This window comes from Vanacampus margaritifer, chromosome 20 (assembly GCF_051991255.1).
Source record: "Vanacampus margaritifer isolate UIUO_Vmar chromosome 20, RoL_Vmar_1.0, whole genome shotgun sequence".
NCBI lineage: Eukaryota > Metazoa > Chordata > Actinopteri > Syngnathiformes > Syngnathidae > Vanacampus > Vanacampus margaritifer.
In genome coordinates, this window is record NC_135451.1 from 7,340,772 (window position 1) to 7,364,356 (window position 23,585).

At 38.0% G+C, this 23,585-nt stretch overlaps 1 protein-coding gene across 3 annotated transcripts in view; it reads left to right on the forward strand.

Moving 5' to 3' along the window:
- vav3a (vav 3 guanine nucleotide exchange factor a) overlaps positions 1-23,585 on the forward strand; it is an 84,297-nt gene that overhangs the window by 35,256 nt on the left and 25,456 nt on the right. For all 3 annotated transcript variants that reach the window (XR_013289625.1, XM_077553846.1, XM_077553847.1), the window contains exons 3-18: positions 3,857-3,915; positions 4,012-4,077; positions 7,657-7,765; positions 8,148-8,249; positions 9,470-9,538; positions 9,814-9,917; positions 10,012-10,111; positions 10,335-10,430; positions 12,096-12,164; positions 12,272-12,358; positions 12,441-12,526; positions 14,377-14,509; positions 16,641-16,750; positions 17,130-17,231; positions 18,326-18,417; positions 21,317-21,339. Coding sequence is in view for 2 of the 3 variants with exons in the window: in XM_077553846.1 (XP_077409972.1) it covers positions 3,857-3,915; positions 4,012-4,077; positions 7,657-7,765; positions 8,148-8,249; positions 9,470-9,538; positions 9,814-9,917; positions 10,012-10,111; positions 10,335-10,430; positions 12,096-12,164; positions 12,272-12,358; positions 12,441-12,526; positions 14,377-14,509; positions 16,641-16,750; positions 17,130-17,231; positions 18,326-18,417; positions 21,317-21,339 (1,407 nt within the window). In the remaining variant the exon portion in view is untranslated. The remainder of the gene's footprint in view (positions 1-3,856; positions 3,916-4,011; positions 4,078-7,656; positions 7,766-8,147; positions 8,250-9,469; positions 9,539-9,813; positions 9,918-10,011; positions 10,112-10,334; positions 10,431-12,095; positions 12,165-12,271; positions 12,359-12,440; positions 12,527-14,376; positions 14,510-16,640; positions 16,751-17,129; positions 17,232-18,325; positions 18,418-21,316; positions 21,340-23,585) is intronic.

The window sequence follows — 23,585 nt, forward strand, 5'->3', positions numbered from 1 at the left end:
CAGTCATTAAGGCGTCAGTAAAACCGCAGTTGGTTTCAAAAGCCAAGTCCCAGTGTTTGTTTTTTCACATTCAGATGAAAGAATTCTAGCAGCCATTTGATGACACATCTTAAAAATCTCTCACACTTCCAATTTCAAATATGATCTATTAGATTACATTGTCTGGTCGGTGCTGGATTTCACTTTACTTTCTTTTCTTTGATCCTTCCTCGGGTCTCCTGACAACCTCACGACTCTAGCTGCATTCTGAAGTATTCGGTTTAAGTGAATGGTATGGGATTTTTAATAGGTTTTAGGTGAATTAATGAGTACACACTCACACGCACGCACATTTGCACACGCACTCCCGCACATGCACATACTCACGCACATACAAAAAAAAAAGAGAGAGAGAGAAAAAAGAGAGAGAGCAATGATGATGACATGTTGAATTGGTAAGATTACTGAATGAACAATACTCAGCTCTCGCTAAAAAAAAAGAGAAGAAAATGAATAAATAAATATATACACTTGTATGGTCTATTACATAAGAATTAAAGCTAAGAGCTGGAGTGAAGCGCACTTGATGCTAAGAGTGTACGAAGTGGCTTTCACACCTGCTCAATTACTGCGCTTGAACATGTCTCCCGGTCATCCTCTAGGTAGACTGTTGATGTGTGAAGCTTCCCTTTGTGTATGGGTCTTTATTTTACGTGTAAGACAAAAAGTTGATATTGATTTTCATTTTGCCATTACACATGAAACTTGATACCTCGTGGTGAAGCATTCGGATGTGTTCCTCATGATGACTCAGCTGTGAGCGCAGGGACGATACAAGGGAATGTTTTTGTATTTTTTTCCCCACAACTGTAATATTTCTTGGACATAAGCCATGTTTAGCAGATGAATCGGATCATTAACTTTTATAGTTATATTTATATAATGTGACTAATTTCAAATGATTTACTCTGTAGATTATTATTATTTTTTTTACAGTTAAATGTTCGTAAACGTTTGTAAATTGACAAATAAAAAAATCAAGTCTAAAAGTGTACTTTTAGTTTTAGATGGTATCTATGCATTCGGGAAAAAAATAAGCAGAGAAAATCAGAAACTGGAACAGCGTGTTAGAAGTGTAGCACTCGTTATTTCGCCCCTCTACCAACATCAAATGTTTTTGATCTAAATCATTAAGCCAAACGATACTGACGTTAAGTCACAGTGATGTGTTCAAAGACACTCTGTTGCTACGCCCTCACCTCCCTTTCATCACTGCTGACACACTCGTCACCCAGCCTTAATTACACTGGTGTTGAATAATTACATGAGACAAGACAGCTTTATTAGAGAGCCAACGAGGGTCAGTTTCGGCCGCTTTACCGTTTACCTACAACATGGCTGTTTTTCATGGCCTAAATTGAGGCAAATGTGCTATTAGACTTCACATAGATCTGATTGGCTGGATCGGATCGATAGATACGTTGCATTTTTGCAAAATCGGCGATCGATTCTAATGTCGTAATTTGCAGATTAATATGCAAAATAAGACATTAGAGCAAACACAATCTTCTTCTTCACAATTCTTCTTCTGTGCTGCCATCGTTAATAATCCAAGGTTTCTCAGCATATACAAAACAAACAAACAGACAAACCCTAATAACCTGCTAATGCTTCCTAATATGCCTTTTTTTTTTACTTTCCTCACAGTTTTTATTGAAAAACTGAATTATATAGCGCTGACAAACGTACACAAGCGTGAGTAAAAAAAAAAATGTTTGAACTGATTGACTATGACTGTTTCCGCTTAATCGGCCAGTGAACTGATGGACCCCATATACTGTTATCTCACTGAGAGGGAACAGCTCCGCATGATTTCTTCCGGCCTTAAAGGAGAGAATAATTATAATATTATATCATTATTTTTCATACTAAAAGGTCCTAAATATTAGGAAGGTAATTGCTTGAAGTTGAATTAAAAATAATTGAAGCTGCACTCAAATTAAGGTTAATGATTTGGGCTGATGGCACTGATGATTTATATGCAGCTTTAAAATCTCCCTGTGACATTACATTGTTAAGTCTTAGACATTCTCGTGCCATGCACCAAAAGCAGCAATTATATTTATTTTTGCTCCGCTATTTGCACCCGCTATTTTTTGCTCTTCAAATCAAATCCGCTGCCAATTGGACTTCCAACCATTCATTTGCCTTTGTGAACGTTGTTTGACATGTGTTTTATATAGTGAGTTGTTCAACTACATTCATGCGAGTCTTCAGAAAGTGTTTTTGGCCATGTGCAGATGGTCACATGTGTTGCAAATATGTGTGACTAACGTAGGCAGAGAAGCTGAAGGGCACGGTGCTATTCGACTCATCCCGCTGGAGCGCCTCCAGTCTTCTGTTCAAGCACACATTGGATCTTGCTGCGCCGGCCAATTGGCCCGTCTTCACTATTGGATGAAATACAAAACTAATCTAATAACCTGTGAGGGTCCATTTGCATTCGTGTTATCTTTTGCAACAATATATTTACAGTCCCGCAATTTAAGTCTTGCCTGCAAATAGCAGAAATCTGCGTATAATTGACCTCAGTTGTTTTTAAGTTATATTCCATGTTTCTATCAATCCGGCCCACTTGGTAATATATTTCCTGAGCTGATATGAGTTTGACACCCCTGATATTTTAGTTTGTATTATTATTTTCTCCAAGATAGTTAATTTCCACATTGTTATACTAATCACCTCTAAAATCTGAATGGGATTTTTTTTTTTTGCTTTAGTCATCTCAGTTTCATCATCAGCAAGATGAGGTGCACCTCCATGGACCAGTGCAACCCAATATTAAAAATTTTACGAAGCTTTTTAATCATAAGGTAACCAAAATACAGGTCATAGAAACACTCACAGTTCAGCACTGATGCAAACCAAAATAATGCACAAAATGCTCAATAAAAACCTCTCTGATTGTCTCGGAATTTTATTTTTTACTTTAGGAATGTACCTATTGTGCCTCATTTGGTGGCTGATGATGATCAGCGAAACAACAATCATGTTTCTCTCTTTCTTTCGTTACTGATAGAGACCGGGGGAAAGCCTGTTGTGTGATCAGTACTGATCTGTTTTAACACCTCAGGGCAAATGTATCTACTCGCCATGTCAGTGAATTGATGACCCATAAACGTCTGTCTGTGGCTCCTTTGCTACATACAGCGTTGCAAAAAACAAGAACAAAACAACATACAGTATGGATGATGACTCATGATAATCGTCTATCAATTCATGATGTGCTTGTTAAGTCATGTTCTTGTGCTACACTGGTCATCTATCTTTTTTTTCTTTTTCTTTTATAGTGCAAGATAAATATGTAATTGTTAATTGACGTCTTTTGGAGAACAGCATGTCACTAATAACACTGTTGTTTTGAAGAGTTTGTAAAGGCTACCCTCTAGTGTCCTTTATGAGAATTGCTACACTCGCATTCCTATGTAGTACAATGCACTGCAGTACTTAAAATTGTTACTAGGAAGGCTGTGGGTAATATTTTCATTAATACTATTAGGTGCCATTATTTTTTCCATTATGTCATTATTAGTCTTTTAGCAGAATCGTTATTCCTCAACAGACTTTATTTATACAAATTATTTTTATTTTTATTTTTATTTTTATTTTTATTTTTATTTTTATTTTTATTTTTATTTTTATTTTTATTTTTATTTTTATTTTTATTTTTATTTTTTATTATTTCAGCATCCAGCAAAGTAATAGTGACACTGAAAGTACAAGAAAAAAAGTGCTGTGTCATTATTATTGTATTATATATATTTTTTAAGATGCTCTTAACAGTGCTGGTAAATTCACATCTCCATTTCCATTGCAGGTTATGAACGCACTTTCGAAGCTTTCTCTCACACCGGTTGCACAACAAACTGGAATCAGGTATGTTTTAGTTTGCAAGACATTAAAATGTGATGTTTTAGGAGTTAGAGAGTCAACAAAAAGTGACTGAAAAGTGTTGACTTTTTTTTCCCAAAGGTCTTTTCCAACCGAAGAAAGACTTGACGATGAGAGCATCTACAATCAGCTAGAAGACCTAATAGAGTATGTGTCCTACACAATTTTAATTTTAATTAGACATTTGTTACCAAACTATTCATTTGTATTAATTGCCTAGAACAGCACGGCATATTGTTGAAATGATTCTAGGTTTTCGCCTTGGTAATTTAGTCTCCCTCCTACGACACCATGCTGTTGTATGTTTGAGGAACATTTGTTGCCTGGGTGTTGACTGGAAGGCAGCCACCTCCTCCAGGGCTGTCAGTGCCACCTCACCCTTTGCGTTTTCCTTTTTCACGCCACAAGGCATTTAAAGCTTGTGGTTGACCGTCTGCTCATTCAGACTGTATTCAACTCTAATTTCCCCACTCACTCAAGAATCTATGCATTTTGAAACAGGGAGCATTTGCATGCCAATCTAGTGCCTCGGGCTAATTGACAAATAGGTTACCTGAAATGTGAGGCTTTGTAGGTGGTCTTCTCGCTTGTATTTGTTTGTAAGTTGTTTTTTTTGTAAATAACTTTATCGAAACAACACATGCTGCTTTTCATTCATTTTGGAACGTGAACAAAGACCAAAGTCAATATTATATAATCCACCTACATAGCACACAAGGCTACTGGCACAAGTCCTTCCAAAGCCTTCTATCGAAGTGCAATGCTGCAAACAAAAAGATATGAAGAGCACTTGAGTAATATGGATTTTGAAGGTTCTTAAGATTAACATTTTGGGGGAACTGGCAATGTGTGGATGCAGTTTATTTATTTGTATTTAACACTAATTGTGCATGGTCCACACAAGATTCTCACTGTTATTTTTTACAAAGTGTATATTTGTACACAGGGTTGGGAGGGTTACTTTTAAAATGTAATCCATTACAGTTACAAGTTACCTGCTAAAAAATCTAGTTAGTAACGTAATTCAAGTACTGTACCATAATATTAAAGTAATGTACCTGGATTACTTTTGGATTACTCCAATATTGAGTATGCTCATGAAGACAAAATAAAAATTAATATCACCACAATATATATTCTACAGATGTACAGATATAATGTGCCCCTGCTATTTGCGGGTGATAGGGACCCGAGTAGCCTACAAATAGCAAAAATCCTTGTATAATTAAAAAGCATGTAGGCTATTGCTTGACTGATTGATTGAAGGCCATATGCTGTTTTCGAACGGTCACTGAAAGCAACCACACCTCACAGTTTGATAGATAGATAGATAGATAGATAGATAGATAGATAGATAGATAGATAGATAGATAGATAGATAGATAGATAGATAGATAGATAGATAGATAGATATATAGATAGATAGATAGGTATTGTGTATGAAGTTTAAATTGTGAATTGGTGGGAGGAAGATTTGTTTGGAAGGTGTAACTCACATTATGGTTGTAGGCTAGCGGGCTAGCTAGCAAGAAGCTACAGCGCGTAGCATGCCGCTGGACTCTCAGCTCAAACTTTCGCTCCGAGTAAGTTCCAGTGAATACCGGCCGCCATTCCCTCCTCCCGTCCGTGAAGCTTTTTCAAACTGCCCGCGCGTGGAGGACACGACTAGTCAGTTCGTTCGTTCCCACCTCCCCGACATGTAGCAACGGTCCAACTCGTGCGGGCGTCCACGCGCTCTCTCTCTCTCTCTCTCGCCCTCTTTCGCACTCTCTCATCGTAGAAATTGTAATCCCTCGAAATAATCCCCATTTGTAATAAATGTACCTGTAATCTGATTACATATTTTTTCCTGTAACTGTAATGGAATACAGTTACATTTTTTTTGCAATCTGATTACGTAACGGCGGTCCATGTATTCCTTTACTCCCCAAGCCTGTTTGTGCATGTGAGTTCCACATTGAAAAACATTTAAGGATGATTTACAATAACTGTTGTAAATTAAATCAACAGAGAAAGACAATGTTACAGTTCAAGTGTTTTTTGGGAGGCCTCCCACTACCACAGAGCTCTGCTCTGTGTTAGTGCTGACAGCTGCGGGCGCTGAAGAGCGCACGAGTGAGTGTTGACAGTTGGGATGTAATAGCCGTCTGACAAGGGCCAACAGCGGACATGAGGGAGGTAACTCAGCAGAGAGTCTCGCTTCAGTGGTTTACTGATGATGTTGGGCATTATTAACTCATTCACTGCCATTGACGGCTATAGACGTCCCAAAAATCATTTGAACTATTTGTATTAGTTTAAATTTTTTTCCACTTCTGTTAATTTTTTTGTGGATATTTTATTTATTTTTTAAAAGAAGAAGAAGAAGAAAAGATTATTAAAAATTAGGGGCGTCAGGCAAATAAAATTTGTAATCGTAATTAATCGCATGACTTTACTAGTTAACTCACTATTAATCATACATTTTATATCTGTTCTAAATGTACAATAAAACAAAATTTCTAGGTTTTCATACTCTTGTTTGCAAAAGTGGGGACAAAAAGGAACAGAAATAGTTCAAATTATTTTTTTTACATCTATACCCGTCAATGGCAGTGAATGAGTTAATACAGATCAGATGCACATACTGTACACCAGCAGGAGAAAACTTTTATTCACCTATTTTTCATTCTCTTCAAGTACATCCCATTGACAGATGTGAAGTCTAAACCCCTTTTAGTGCTACCATTAAGTAAAAGCAAAACTATATACTATATACACTACTATGGACCAGTCAAGATTACTCTGTACTTTGGAAAATAGGAAGAAGTATGGGCATTATTAAATATTGTAAAAAAAATAAAATAAATATTCCTCAGTGGTCGGCCAAGCAGCTTCTTCAATCTTTGGTACGTTCATATTTGGATTTTGCATCAGTTGTGTGGTCAAAGACGAGTGAAAGGAATTTAAATAAGTTACAGGTTGCCCAAAATAGAGTAACATAGTAACATTTATTAGAAATATTATTTTAACAAAAACGGCAGAAATTATTTATGTTAAGTTTCTTTTTTCTTTTTTTCCACATTATCATGGTATGGCACACGTCAGGTTAGTGAAGCAAGGTGTGTTTTGCCTTCATGTAAAAACTAATCAAAAGCAGCGAACTGTATTTTATCGAGCTATGGTTGCATGGAATTCATTGCCTGGATTTTTGTTATTAGAAAATAATAAGAGAAGTTTTAAATAGAAGTTGAAACTTATTTTGTTTACACAATAATTAATATTACATGAGACTATATATATGTTATGTGAGCATTGGAATAAAGAGCTCAAGTGTTGAGTGATATTTTGGATAATTTTAAATAATTGGAGCATACGTATTTATTTATTTATTTTGATTGTATCACAATTATGTATTTAATGTTATTTGACTGCATTGACCTTTCATTTACTTTGATGTATTTTTGTTGTTGTTTAGTGTATGTGTGGGAAAATAGGTATGTATTTGTGTGTGTCAATGTTTATTTGAAATGATTATAATGAATTTGAGACCCCTGGAAGATTAGCTCCTGAAATGTGCCAGGAGATAATGGGGCTCTTAATAAACAAAATAAAACTACTATACACTATTACACTAAAGGCTGCTTGATTGAGATTATTTTTAAGGCTTGCAATGTATTCAAAAATTCACTGTTAAAGCAAGCAGCCGCCTGATAAAAGTACATGTGTTTTGCATGTGTGCTACAGCGAGAACAGAGTAGAAGATGAAGAGGATCTGTATGACTGTGTGTATGATGGCGAAGAGGGCGGTGAAATCTATGAAGACCTGATGAAAACGGAAGCCGTAGCTCCCCCGGTCAGTCTTTTTATCACATCACTCCTGCCAGTCATGATTTCACGTCACATGACAATGAGTCAACAACTACATCAGGCACTTTTCACACGTTATTTAAATTTATGCTCACATGCACAAAAGTTGGATTATACTTGTGTTATTTAAAATATTTATTTTAAAAAAACGGTGGATGGAAATATTAGGGATTTTAATTTGCTTGTATGTATATGTTCTCGTAAGGACTGATACTAAAATGCACAATATTATTACAATAGTTGTTTTACATTTTACTTCCCATATACTATTTTGAAAGCAATGAATCCAACCTGCATACGTGACTGAACTTAAAGTTTGTGAATTGTGTATACATTATGTGTATGTTTTTGTTTTTGCGGGGCTGCAGGTGTTCCAGCAACAAGCAGGGGCTGACCTCAGAAGTTGCTGTTTGACAGAAATCAAGCAGACAGAGGAGAAATTTTCTGACACACTGGACTCAATAGAAAAGGTACGCCGAATTTTCTGTGATTTCAAAGTGGTATCAAAACATATTCAATTTAACTTGTGGATTTCTGTGCTTCATCTAATTATCATCCTGCACAGCCAATTTGACTCTATTTAGAGTTGGACCAAATAGACTCAGTTTTTTAGAGTAATATTTACACTTGGAAGAGAGTAAAATGTAGAATTGAAAAAAAAAGTCACTCAAGGGTTGAGGAACGAACTCACACTCTTTAGCTTCAGACAGCCGATCTACTCCCTTTTTAGTCTCTTGGATAGAAGCAAACTGTAGGAGGGGCATAGCTCAGGTAGTAGTTTGACAGTCTCATAAGCTGAAGGTCGTGAGTTTGTTCCTCAACCCTTTTGTGACTTAATAATTTTTTTCCTCTTCTTTATTTTACTCTCTTCCAAGTGTAAATATTACTCTAAAACTGAGTCTATTTGATCCCACTCTAAATAGAGTCAAATGTACTCTACAGAATTTATTGTGTATTGAAGAGCTGCGTAAAAAAAAAAATCCACATCTTAGTGGTGATATTTACTGTAGGTACATGAGAAAGCAACAAAATATTAGAAAAACCTGCAGTATGATTTTACACTATGCCTCACTCCAACCACACTCTTAATTTAATTGTTAAACCAGTCAAACTAAACTCAGCATATTTTCACATTTTCTATCTAGGTTTTTTTTTATTTTATGTATCAGATCTCTTTGTGTCCAATGACTGTATAATCTAAAAATCTTACTTCTTAGTCAGTAGCCTGTAATGAGCCAAGGGAGCGCTTTTCTATGAGAAAAATGTTGAAGTGCACTCCGGCAAGATGGTGGGAGGCTGCGTCTCTTACGACCCATTCAGTGTACTTGTCTTTCTCTCTCTCCTGTTTATGTTCAAAGCGTGAAAAAGACCCTTCTTGATTTCCCAGCGGAGTGCGGCAGTAGATGACTTTCAATATGAAGTGGATGGTGTAATTTAGAACGCGCCTGCCCGCTGCTTTGAGGTGGAGAGGTGACTAGGAGGTGGAAGCTTTTTCCGAGAGGAAATCATTAAATTGCAAACTCTGAAAATGAGATTATTGTCTTGACCCAGACAGCTCCTTGTTTTCGCTGACAGCAGCGACTTTGCAACTCGGCCTCGTATTATAATGACCTCTTGCAAAATGACTCGCGCACTCTTTTCTAGAGGGAGCGGATTTGTTCTCAATGCATTCTTTTTCTTTCTACCGCAGAACTTTATAACACCTCTGTCTGTGTTTTTATCCACGACGGAGATGGAGAAAGTGTTTGTGAATATACCGGTAAGTCGTAATTTTTTTGTCCTCTTGCTTACTTCACCGAACATTTCTTCTATATGCTTGACTTAGTTTGCACACACAACAAAATACGCATTAAATACAAACCCATCTTTTTTTCTGACAATAATTTGCTCTATCCCAAATTTTATTAAAACTTCAAATATTTAGTTACAAGTTTATTTTTGTTACTGGTATATAATGATAACATTTACTGTAAATGCAACTAATGCAGGACGTAGCTGCAATTTTAAAAGTGTGGTTATTTTTGTGTGTTTCAGGACCTAGGGAAAGTTCACAAATGTTTACTGCACGAAATTCAAGACTCAGTCCAACACAGAAGTGCCCAAAATCTTCACCAGATCTTTATTTCTTTCAAAGAAAGGTACAATGCATAGTTTGCATCTTAAAATCCACTGAAAGTAGACTCATGTATTCCTAACCTTATTCACTGAAATGCATGCTTTGATCTATTTTAGGTTGCTAATCTATGGGAAATACTGCAGTGATGTAGAGACAGCCATTGCCACACTTGACAGTATATGTAAAGACAGAGAGGACGTACGCATGAAGCTTGAGGTAAAAGGGTTTATTATTTTCAATCAATTCTGTAACTTGTATTTCCAGCAAGCTTTTTCCCAGCGTCTCTGTTAAACAGCCAGACAGTGCCTCCAAGTGTACACATAAAGAATTGCATCGTCTAAAGAGAAATACACTCTACAGGACTACGCATTGAAAATGTTCTTGTTTATGTTCATTTATTTACCTAAAACATTCTATTTTGTGTTATTATTTTCCACAGGAGTGTTCAAACAGAGCCAACTATGGTAAATTCCCTCTGAGGGATCTGCTGTTGGTTCCCATGCAGCGGGTCTTGAAGTACCACCTCCTTCTGCAGGTGCAGAGCTCTAATTTGATCTGTATCTTTACTTTTGGGTGCAATGAATAGTTGAACATCAGTGACGAGCTATTTATTTGTTAAGTGCATCACAAACGGCTCATGACATAATTCCAGATTTGTTTTTGTATCCTATTATTTTTTCCCAGAAGTCAGCCAATGCTATTGAGTATGCTGATGAAGGCCAAGTAAATGACAGTTTGTCAGTAAATATGAGTTTGTTTGTTTTTTAATCAAAATAGAATTTATATTTGCTATGCAGTATTTTCAGAGGAGAACTCACTTACACTCATATCCACTAGAGGCGCTGCTCTCTACCTTTTATAATCTTTTTTGTACTTTGGAGAAAGAGAGAGAAAATGCACTCAATTGACAAGATATTGGGGACACCGGTTTCACTTACACACCTATTTCTTCATTTTTCCACTTTCTGGATATACTTTGCACAAGATATGGAAGTGTGTCCACAGGAATTGTGCATTCTGACGCGTATTGGTGAGGTTAGAGGGCGTCTAGGTGTTTGATGGTGTTAAGATACGGGCTTGCCGATTCTCCCATCCTAGTTTTCTATATTCAGGAATAGCCTTGCTATAAGTTACACATGTAAAATAGGAATTTTGTTATCATAAATTGGGTGAATAGAGAAAAGGGTTTGGCCTTTAGAATTATTTCTTGCAATACATATATTGCTACTGTGGTGCATAAAGGGCTACCCTTATTTATATGTTATTCTTAAATAGTCATACTTAAGTGGCATCACAACAGATTTGAACAAAATTAAAACAAAATGTGTGCCTTCTTCTGGATGAATGAGTTACTTCTTTTCTGAAGCACTTGGGCGTGCTATGATAAGCAGTGTAGTACGAACCACTGTTATAATTCTCCCAAAGCATTTGCAGGTTTACTTTTCCTCACATTGTGAGCCAGAGTCTCTTGTATGAGTCTTTCTGTGTTTTATATTCTCTTCTCTGGCCCGGTGCTCTTCCCCCTACCTTCACTGAGTCCAATCATGTCCGGCCTTGACTATCTGTTTGTGCACTCCCTTTGCCCTGTATCTCTGAAGATGCGCGCAGGTGGAAGCGAGGTTTGATAAAGAGAACCCTACCATCTTGCCAGTGATAATAATGCCTGGTTGAGCATGACTGACGTCGGGGATTTGAGCAGTACCGAGCAAACATATACAGTATATACATATCTTTCTCTGGGATTCATTGTGTTTGTGTGTTTGTGTGTGTGTGCATGAGGGAGGAGGACGTTTTTACTGGCGTGGAAGAAGGACATGCATGGCATCCTTCCTTATCCGCCACTGCTGCGGTCTAGATGTCTTGTTTATGCTGCAGGATGGCACTGGCAAGCAATTTCAGATACACTGTCTCTCTCTCTCAGATACACACACTCACACACACGTTATTTTTGTTAGTTTTTTACACTAACCTTTCCATTTCATATCTAGATCCGACGTAACTTTTTTGTAGCAATATGTTTGCTCATAGATACGATACAAGAAGTATTTTGGATTTTCCATATGCAATCTTGGGGAACATGATTGTGTTCGTTCATCCGGTGGATAATTAAGTTTTTCTTACACAAAAAAGCGAGCGGCGTGTTCCCACGGGCCGCTCTGGAAGTTTTGTTGAGTCTAACTAACTTGTTACTCTCCAACAGGAGCTCGTTAAACACACTAGCGACGCCGCAGAAAAGAGCAATCTCCGGAAAGCATTAGATGCCATGAAGGTATATAGATTTTTTTTCCTGTTATAAATGTACATAACCTATCCATTAATTTGAAAGAGCTGTGTTTATAAAGACACACCAACATTTAATACTTGTCTTGTGTGCAGGACTTGTCTCAGTATGTCAATGAAGTCAAGAGAGATAACGAGACACTGCGAGAAATAGATCAGTATCAGAAATCCATTGAAAACCTAGTAAGCAGACCACATAATTCAAAATAAAATAAAATCCTCTCTTCGGTTCAGTTCATCGTCATTGTGCTTTGTTCCTCTCAAGAATCAGCCTCTGAGTAACTACGGGAGACCCAAAGGTGACGGGGAGGTGAAGGTGTCCTCGGTGGACAAACGAGCTAAACAGGACAGGTGAGATATCTGTAGGTAGCAGTGTAGTGGTTGATTGATTGACAGATGAAAGGACTGTACGACTAAAAGTTCCTTCTAGTGTTGATACAAATTCAAAATACGCAGTATGTATAAATAGAATCAAATAAAATATAGACACACTGACCTCCTGTAACATTATGAATACAATGTCATGATATCTTATACAAGAACTGTATCAAATGTCCTGCCTTTACTAAAGGTAATAATGGTCACTTTTGATTGACACTGTCAGAGAGGCATTTATTTTCACAATATTTTGGTTGTAGTTTGCAGTCATGTAAAACTGGACGACATCATACTGAGAGCTACGGTCAATATTTTTGCTATCGCACTATGTAACCAATTGTGATAAACAAAATGTCACACAGGTCTCATTATGATGCAGCGCAGTTCTACACTTCTGCAAATACAACCACAATGAGGAACATTGTTTAATGAATAGCAACATTTAACAGCATTACCTTACCTATGTTAGGGTGTGTGGGTGGTTGGGGACCCAAATGCAGGGAAGCAGAGCGAGGAGGCAGAGTTGGAGTCCAAACACGGTTTTAATAAAACAAAAGCGAGGAGGCAAACATCGTACTGGCCGGAAAACAATAACAACAAAGTCCAAATGGCAAGCGAGGCAAGATGTGGGGGAGACTAATGCTGCATTCGAGGCTGGTCGGATGTCGGATTTATCCGAGTTGTTTTTTCCCAGTTCCGACCTGAAAGCGTTCGAAACTAAAATGGCGCATAGGAATACATTGTTTTTTATTTTGGTCCTCAAAACTCATTTTGACCTCCAGCAAACTTGCCTTATCGCAATTTTGCTTCATTTAGCGTTTCTTCATCAAGCATTTCTTACAGTTTAGTAGTTCACCGTATAAAATCATGCAGGGAGACAGCGGCATACTGTCACACATGTGGTGTTACATGGAGTTATGTCGAATATTTATGAATGAAGACAGCTATCTAATTTTACACTCAAGTACATTGTGTTTTATCATTCACAGTCTTTGTTTCCAAAGGGGTCGCCATTGTAGAGTGACATCACATAGTAGTTCGTTGGTGAAGTCAGGGTTCTCCCCCCCCAACTTCACAAGTGGGAATTCCGAGTTTAAGGGGGCACCCCCGTACACACTTCCTGGTTTGAACTTGAAACTTGACCGTCCGCGAATGCAGCATTAATACACAAACACTAATTGACAAAACAAGACACACCTGGGCAAGACACAAGTGGCTGAGGGCACTGATTGGTTGACACACGAGGAAGGGCAGGCAAACACAGGTGGACATTATCAGGCTTGACGAGACCGGTGGAGACAAACAAGGATAACAAAACTAAACACAGATTATGACTAACTAAAGAGACTTGAGGACAAAATCAAACAAACTTAACCCAACCCCTCACAGAAACAAAACAACAAAACTAACCAAAACCCAATTCAAACAATGACAACCTATTACTAAAAGCTGAATATTTGCTACAGCATTTGTCCTCGATAAATATTTTTCAAGTTGTCATAGTGTTGTGACTGTGGTGTATATTGTGCATGTAATAGACTGCATACAATATTTGGACTTGATAACCATATACAAATTTGTGAACTCTAATGTAAAACACATTTTTTTTGAAAGTATTCTGGAATAGAGTAAATGGACCAAGAAGAACTTAATAGCCCTTTTGTCCATATACTGTAAAAAGGAATTTAGGTATTATACCACAAAACTCAAACTATATTTCTCCACACATATTTTTTTTAACTTGTACATCTTTTACTATATTTTCCAATGCTTGCAACGCAATTTTACAGTGTGTGCTTTTTTTCTTTTTTTTTTAACCCCAGGCATATCTTCTTGTTTGATGCTGCTGTCATCGTTTGTAAGCGAAAAGGAGACAACTATGAAATGAAAGACGTGATAGACCTGCACCTCTTTAAGATCACAAACGACCCCACGTCAGACAAGGAAACCCGAAAGGTTTGCACGTCAAAATACACAGAACACGCACACATTTTGCACTGGAGATCAAAAAGAAATATGTGTTGGTGTCAATCTCCACAAAACTGAAAAGGGGCAACGACAGTTGACATTTTTTTGATAAACAATAAGTGTGGCTGTGTTATTGCAAGCAGTGTTGCTTGAACAAATGACTTTGTTGTTGACCTTTCAGAGTTGGATAGGTTTGTTTCTTTTTCTATTGTGATGCCGCAAAGTTGGCAGCTACACAAAAGTTGGTTTTCAACAAATATGTTTGTAATCATTTGTTTTCATGTTCCAAGTTCAGGTGCACTTTTACCTGGGCAGCATTGATGGACAACATTTCACCTTTATTTACTGTAGTTTCATATTGGCAGCAAGATGGTAAACAATTACTAGCAATTGCTCTTATTTTATTTTCCTTTAGAGATGGAGAAGTGAAGCAGGAAAAGAGGTGCATTCACAAAAAGTTATTTATAAAAAAAAAAGGCAAATGCCGTTAATGGAAAAATCAAAATATTTAATTAACAAGCTCCCTCACCCCAAAAAAAAGTCAAGATTCAAAGCTACACAAGGAACAAAACACTCACCGTGACAGAAAACATGACTTGACTCAACAATGAATGAGCACAGACTGAACGAACCCAGGAAAATTAAATACAAACAAATTTACGAGATGATGATGCACACCTGAACAAGACAGACAAAACTGATTGGTAGACACAATGAACAGTTCTGACGAGAACACCCGGAGACAAAAAACAAACAAACGAGGAGAAGAGACATGGGCGAGACACAGAAGAACCAAAACATAATATGAAGCAAAAAATATATATTCAAAACAACGTAAAACACAGAGCATGAAACTTGCAAACCACATATTCAGACTACAATATTCTAACATGACTGAAATGTTCACTATAATTATTCATTTTTAAGCTATGCCAGTAATTTCCACTGCCAGTGAAGAAATGAGTTCTCAGCCAAGATACAGCATGTTAAAGTTGAGACAATTTTGTGATTTACCCTTCAAATTTTGTGGTTGTCAGCGTTAATGTGGCTGCGTGTAATTCATAAGGCGACTTGTTTGAAATTGAATTTTAATATAAGGTGTGATGTGATTCGTCAATTTAATTAATCAGAACAACATTTGAATGAATGAATGAATGAATGAATATTTTGAATTAAAAAAAACACATAAGAATTTCATTGAATAACTATTGGCTATAATAGTTAATGCTTTTTCTTATTTAAAGACAGCGACACTTTTGTTGTTGTATCATCATCATTATTGTTTTATTGACGGCGACTGAAAGATTATGATTTAACACTATTTTGTGGCTATAATTTACAGGGTTGTAGAACTGCAATGTTAAGATTTGTTTTGTACAACTTATTTAGCCAAATGAGGTAACCATATTCAAATGCTTGTATTTGATCTCATGAAGATTGGAACTACAGCAGATAGTGTGACAGTTCCTCGATTTCTAAAGCTAAGCGATAAGACAAAACAACCGACAGAACAGCAGCTAGCTACGGTATATGTTGACTAAGCCTGGGCCTGTGTGTCCTCTGGGAAGACATTTGTAGTGCATTGCTTCTTTTGCTCTCATTGGTAAAGATGAGATACGCTTCCGTGAATACTCTAAGGTTTTTTTTTTTTTTGTAATGATGAAAAGTGAAACCATAAACTACAGTATAAAAAATGCATTCACAAGCATGTGTTTAGTGCTATTAATAAGAAAAACAGTGGCATATGTCGACACAAAGGCTAATAGAGTCAAAGTTAGCCTTGGAGTTAGTGTGAGGTACAGCTGACAATTTTTCTTAGGTTTGAGCGTGCTGTGTGATGTCCAGCAGTGATACGGCAAAGATACCTCACACTTGGGTTCTTCTCTTCATCGTCTTTCTCCCTTTGTCTTTTTTTGCAGCCCTCCAAAACTTTTACCCTTTTTGTTTGCCCACCCCGAGGCATCGTTTTCTCTTTCACACACATCTCGCATCTCTTTTCGTCCATCTGCCTCTCTGCATCCCGGCTCCCCTCCTTATCACTTTGTCTTTCACCTGATGGATTCAGTCGCCTTTGTTGTCTCCTTTTGCTCTCATACGTTTGTTTTGCTTCCCATTTCAGTGGTCCTACGGATTCTACCTCACTCATAAGCAGGGCCAGAACGGCTTTGAGTTCTTCTTCAAGACCAAAGAGCTGAAGAAGAAGTGGATGGAGCAGTTTGGCATGGCCATGTGAGTACTGTATGTACAGTACGGTATACTATGTGAGTGTGTTTTGTACATGCGTGTGCGGAGCGCTGTCACACATTCAAATGTCATGCTGCTTGTCCCGTTCTTCTAGTACAGCCTCTCTTTTGATTGATGACATTGATAAAAGTCTTAAGAACACACACACACACATACACAATATAAATCTGCATCAATCGAAAAAAATATATATAAACAAAAATAGTGTTATTTTGGTATAAACAATCCAATAAGTAACAAGCTGTGGAAATTTAAATCTGTCACCATAATTAACTTTGAATTTGTTCTTAGTGTTGGATTTGGAGATTCATTTGAATGCCCAAAACAAAAGTTTAATGAAGTGTCTTTATTCTGTTTTATTTAGCTCCAACATTCATCCAGAGAATGCAAGCAACAATTTCCATGACTTTCGTATGCACACTTTTGAAGAAATTACCTCCTGCAATTCCTGCCACATGCTACTGAGGTAAGAGGCCACTCGTTACCCACTCACAACACACTGAGAAATTTGTTTTTAAATTTTTTGAGCAATTTGACCTTGATTTATACAAAAGTCTATCTCAAGAATAATTGCTAATTTACTGTAATATGTTAATAAAAAGTATTCTTAATTTAAATGGCATCTTGCACTATATTCAAATGAGTCGGAATGAATAACTCAAGACCGAACCCACCACCACTTAATTTGGCAATCTTACAATCACTGTGGTGTTTTACATTAACTCATTCACTGCCATAAATTCATTTAAAAATGTTCTAAATGTGCATTATAAAAAATTTGGGGTGTCAGGCGATTAAAATTTGTAATCATAATTAATCGCATGACTTCACTAGTTAACTCACAATTAATCACAAATTTTATATCTGTTCTAAATGAACATTAAAAAAAATCTAGGTTTTCATACTCTTGTTAACAAAAGTGGAAAAAAATGTTAAACTAATAGAAATAGTTAAAATTAATTTGACGTTTATAGCCGCCAATGGCAGTAAATGAATAAAAAAGAAAAGAAAACATTATTAAAAATTTGGGGCGTCAGGCGATTAAAATTTGTAATCATAATTAATCGCATGACTTCACTAGTTAACTCACAATTAATAACAAAATTTATATCTGTTCTAAATGTGCAATAAAAAAATATCTAGGTTTCAATACTCTTGTTAACAAAAGTGGAAAAAAATGTTAAACTAATACAAATAGTTCAAATTAATTTTTGACGTCTATAGCCGTCAATGGCAGTGAATGAGTTAATTTTCCCCCTCAGATTATACCGTTTTTTTCCTGATGGAAAAGGAGCTGATTATTTCCATCAATTCATTGAGCCACTACAACTACTCTCTTAGCGTGGAAGTCACCAATTGGGGAAATATGGTCGTATACTGTATGATCAAGTCAATTGGGTTAAAATACACTCCTTTGTTGCTCTAGTCCGACCCCCCAAATATATTTTTGTTGACAGGCTTGTGTAAACTGCTCTTACGTACATTTCCTAATCTTTGCGTTCTTGTACATGCAGTGAAAAATGTTAATAAAGTGAAATGTCCTTGTCACCTGTCTTGCAGGGGCGTATTTATCCAGGGCTACTTATGCTCCAAGTGCGGTCTAGGCGCTCATAAAGAATGCTTGGGCCGCCTGGGCTGCTGCGGAAAAACAGGTAAGCTACCTTTTTTCCACATGCGCGCACACACAGACACATGCAGATACATAGAGCTCAATTTAATTTATGCGACAACCATAGTCAATCAATAATTTGGTCTCCACCCACGACATTAACCAGAATTCTATAAACACAACTGCCTTTTTGTAGCAGAACGCGCCTCATGACAGACAAAAGCTCATATGAGCTCCTTATGTGCGTAATTGTTTTGTGTGAGATAAGGTGCAATGCTCAAAAGGGTTATTTTAGGTGGACTTCGGGAATTTGTGGCCCGCCATTCATTTCAATGGGGGATTTTGACCCCTGGTCGACGCCATTCATTCCTATGGGGGAATTTCGACCCCTGGTCGCCCGCCATTCATTTCAATGGGGGATTTTAGAGCCTTAAACATGCCCTTAATTCCAACAACCAAGGTCAGCCACATATTCAATAAGTGCTTCTAATACTCATTCAAATGCTCTTCTGCTTCCCTGGGAGGTTTTGACACAAAACACTAAAGGCAATGTCACTTTGTGTGCACTTGTAGTGCTCCCCGATGCTTAATAATATTTTTACAGAGGAGCCTTTAAAAAAAAAAGAAAAAAAAGACCCTCCTTTTTTATTGTGCCTGCCGCTCTGCTCATGTCTGTTCTGAAATAAATGGAGGGAAAACTCAAGAAGTGGGGGAAAAAAAAAAAAAAAGTTGTCAGAAACCAGCTTAGTCCTCTGCTTATATATGTGTGTGAGTGGGAGATAGCTAAACCCAAAATGCAAACTTTATGAAACTATTTGTATCTTGGAAGGACATGGCTGTGTTTCACGCTAAAACCATTCAAAACATTTTTTTTTCTTCTTCTCCAAACACACAAGCAGGCATGCACATTGCGCTCTAACCACAAGCACACGGTGTTCAGCAAGCGTGTGTCGCAACTGTGTCGTACATTCCCCACAGCGAGCCGCCAGCTCCAGTTGGCCCGAGCATCTGTCACGGTGCTATCAGGTCGCCGAGGCAATAACGCCACCGCCGGGCCCACCTAGGCGCTATGTGCACCTGAGTAGATTTGGGCAACACCCGCGATGGGAGAGCGTGGAACTGTGACGGCTGTGTTGTCGGGTTGAATTCCCTCACTCATTACTCCACATAGCGCTGCGCCACCACTAGTGTGACAGTGAGAACTGATACTTATGTAAGAGGAAAAGTCCCTCTCAAAGTTTACCCAAGAAGTTTAAAGGTACTTTAAATACAAATGTACAGAAATGTAAACTTGTTTTTTTAGTTGGTCTGTTTGTTTCTTAAAGAAGCCTGGAACTGCCAATTTAAACGTTTTTGACTGGCAAATACTTTAAAACAAACTTGCAAATACGTCAAATGCACTTTTAGGCTAAATGAGAATTTTTTTGGGCCCAGAAGATTAAGATATTTTTAGCATTTGGCCTGCCATACCAATAAAATTTAAATTTAAGTAAGTAAACATGTAAATATTGTTTAACTCATTTGCTCCCAAAAACGTATAAAAGTGTTCTATTTTAAATATAGCCATGGTCCCAAAAACGTATTACGTATTTTTTTATTTTTATTTTTTTTATGCTAGAGCATACAGAAAGCTTTGATGCAGCCTCTGACCTGAAGAGGACGCTTAACAATGGTAGTTATTACAAAAAAAAAACGTCCAGGAGGTGGCAGCAGAGTATAAGAGATCAACCAGGGCCATGTTGCAAAAAAGCTCGTTTCCCCAGTGTTTTAAACTGATTTGTGCATATTGATGAAACTTATCTATATTTTAATGCTAATTGCTGCAAAACAGAAACAGATAAAAATATACTTTTTTTCCTGATGAAAGAAGAAACTCTTATCTTTCTTTTGGTAGGTTCCATGTTTTTATAGCAACAGAACACAATATTCTGTGGGCCTTGCAAAAATCAGTCAAAATCCAGTAAAACAGCCGGGAGCGAAGAGGGTTGCTTCAGTGAAAACTGCTTTGAGTGAATGAGTTATTAATTTTTAGGATTTATTATTACGTCTACTGTGCCTGATTTCCGGTTTTCATTTTTTCCCATAATGCCACGGGGTATGTGCATGCGGAACTCAATACCGTGTTTTTAGCATTTAGCCTGCAAGTAAGTTCAAACCTATTTGCAAGTACGTTTGAACGACATACTAATAATTTTAAAAAAAAATGTTTTTTTGCTTGCACATGAGCTACAAGTACATTCAAATGTATTTGCAAATAATGTATTTAAATGAGTGCAAACGTACTTGCAAGTCAAAAATGTTTTTTGTTAATTCACTTTTCAAGATTTCATCCTCCTGAACACACTGCACAACATGACCAAGCAATCTCAGCTTTGCTTTGTTATGCTCATGAGTGCACATAAGTGCCATAATTAAGTCTTTGTTTACCTGCATGTGTCCCCCGTTATCAGCTCCATGTGTTTATATAACAGGTCAAAGTTCACTAAAGGACTGACGCTAGAGGCTTGCGTGTGTTTTTGCGTCTAAGTGTAATATCGTGTGTTTGGGTGTGGATGTGTACGTATTCTGTGTTAGTACAGATAGGGGAGAGTGTGTATGTGTGTACATGGGCGTGTGTGTTTGTTCCAAGGAGGTGTAGCCAGTCCCGCAGGGAGCCAATAACAGAAACTGGTGGAGCAAAAATAAATAAACACGCACACGCAAACAGACACACAGAGATCTGCCAACCTCTTCTCTTCTCCAACCCTCAGCCTCGTTACCTCCTCTACCTGAGCTGTCAGGTAGCGGCAGCAAAGCAAAACAAAGCGAACCACGGTCAAACACGAGACGTCCGCCTTCACCACTAATGAGGGAATGTTGTCTTGTACCGGCGAAGGCGTGCAAGTGTTTGCATGCACCTGCTAACCCGTCACTCACTATGCCTGTTCTCGAACCTCTTTCAGATCCCGGCTTCGCCAAAACTCAGGTGAGCTGCCGCTTGTGTTCGTGCTGATGTCAGCGCTGTGCGTCTGCTGTCCTTCTCTTCTCCCGAGCCGCGCTGCACCGACGGGGGCTTCTCTTCCCTGCAGCTGTTTGCCAAGGAGACTCCAATTGACTTTGCAGTCTACCTGTGCACATTTACCACAAGTTGTGTTTGCCGACTTTTCAAAGCTCTCTTTGCTGCATTGCTGATGTGTGCAAATCACACTAGGATTTTTACTACAAATAGCGTAGCAGTAGCCTTGACTGTTACTGGGTCTTTCTGGGGATTACATCGTGATCGAAAGCAGTTCTGATCAGCAAAATCATGAAAGATGTGATGAGGTGACATTGAGAAGTGTCACGACAGTTATAAACCTTTTAAAGCCATTTTCTGCCAAGTCGTACAGTTTGGAACTTGCCAAAAGTTGTAAAAGATTAACTGGTCTTCCAGCATCAATTTTTGGCGCCATTCTGTTCGGGTGTCAAGTGAGATGGTCCGGCATACAGTCTGTTAATTGGTCAACCTCCAGGAAAAAAAATAAAATAAAGTAATAATAATAATTGGTCAACCTGTGTTCTTGTCACTTAGGTGCGTTTCCATTACCCTCAGTTTTGCGCAAAAGCAAGTTGGTAATGGAAACACATGATTTTCGAAAAAAACTCAAATAGCGCCAAAAAGTTTTTACGCCCTCATGAGTTTTTTTTGGAGACATGTCGAAATAGAAGTATTTTGCAAAAGTGTAATGGAAACTTTCTGCGCATTCCCTGTAGTCATGTGACCCTGTGAAAGGAAGTACGGGGCCACTTGCTTTCGTGTCGGAGCTGCCTCCGGAGGGGATAACAAGTCTTTTTAAGCACAAAGCGATTCAGTTACGAAGCCATTATGGCGCCGTTCAATGCAAGTTGCATCGGAAATGGCCGTTGTCCCTGGCAACAAGCAAACGAGCGACATATGGCGCACGTCGTTGTTGAAATCCATCCGTCTGCACCATAACACCAGTTATAAGCGCGCGCGCACACCCACCAACACCAAATGGCCGAACCCGCCCAACAAGGGGAGGAAGATGTTTTTAAAGTAATATTAACTTCCGTAAACATTATGAGCACCTCCTAGAGAACTTCGAGATCCCGCGAGACGGGACATTACGAGAATTGCGCTCTTTAATGGAAACACCGGCAAGTCGAAAATTTACTTTATCGAAATAGTACAATGTCGCTTTTATTTTTTCGAAAAACTGTAATGGAAACGCAGCTACTGTCTATGAGAAGGAATACAAATTGAGGTGGAAGTAAGAAGAAAGAACACAAAACAACATTTTTGTGATGTTACATACATTATAGTACAGTTCAAGAGGCTTCCAATAAAATAAATAATATTTTGTAGGGGCTTGAGACAAGGAAGAACACTCTCGTTAGGACCTGGATAAGGGCACATACACAGGAATACTTTTTTTTTTTTTCTCAGAAGGATAATGGCACCTCTTTTCTGTTCATCATACTCCATGAACCAGGAAGGAGCCATATGACTAATAAACAGATGGACCAACAACAAATTCTATTATGGATGGTCGCCTCTTAAGTAGTCAAGAGATACCGATACCAACTACTAATACCACTTGTACTTGTAAAGGGATACTTTATTTGTTTAGCCATTTTCAGCATTTGGCTGTTTATGTTAGGTGGGATGAGGAATGCGAGGAAGCAGGTTGAGGAGGCAGAGGCTGAGGAGAAGTCCAAACAGGATTTTGAATTAACAAAAACTAAAAGCAAACACCAAGAAACAAGTGATACAAGACGTGGGAGGAAACGACAGGGCAAACAAAAAAAAAAAAAATCCAGCAGCATGACGGGGGGGAAACTACAATTGTTGGACACAAACAAAGGGTAGGCAAAAGACTATACACACGCACAGACACTAATTGACTGAATAAGACACACCTGGGCAGGACACAAGTGGCAGAGGTTGCTGATTGGTTGACACGAGGAAGGGCAGGCAAACACAGACTAGGGAGACGTGCAAGGACAACATAACAAAACACACATCATGACTGAAACGAAGGTAACATTAACTCAAAACAAAACCCAAAACATGACAGAAGCAAATCAGACGATGACATTGGCCACTTGCTGTCAACCGAAAATGACATCACGTGAACTCAGAGCTCGGGTAACGACCAATCACGGCTCACCTGTTTTTGGGATTTGGGCATGTGACATTCACAAGCTGCGCCGTGATTGGTTGTTACCTTG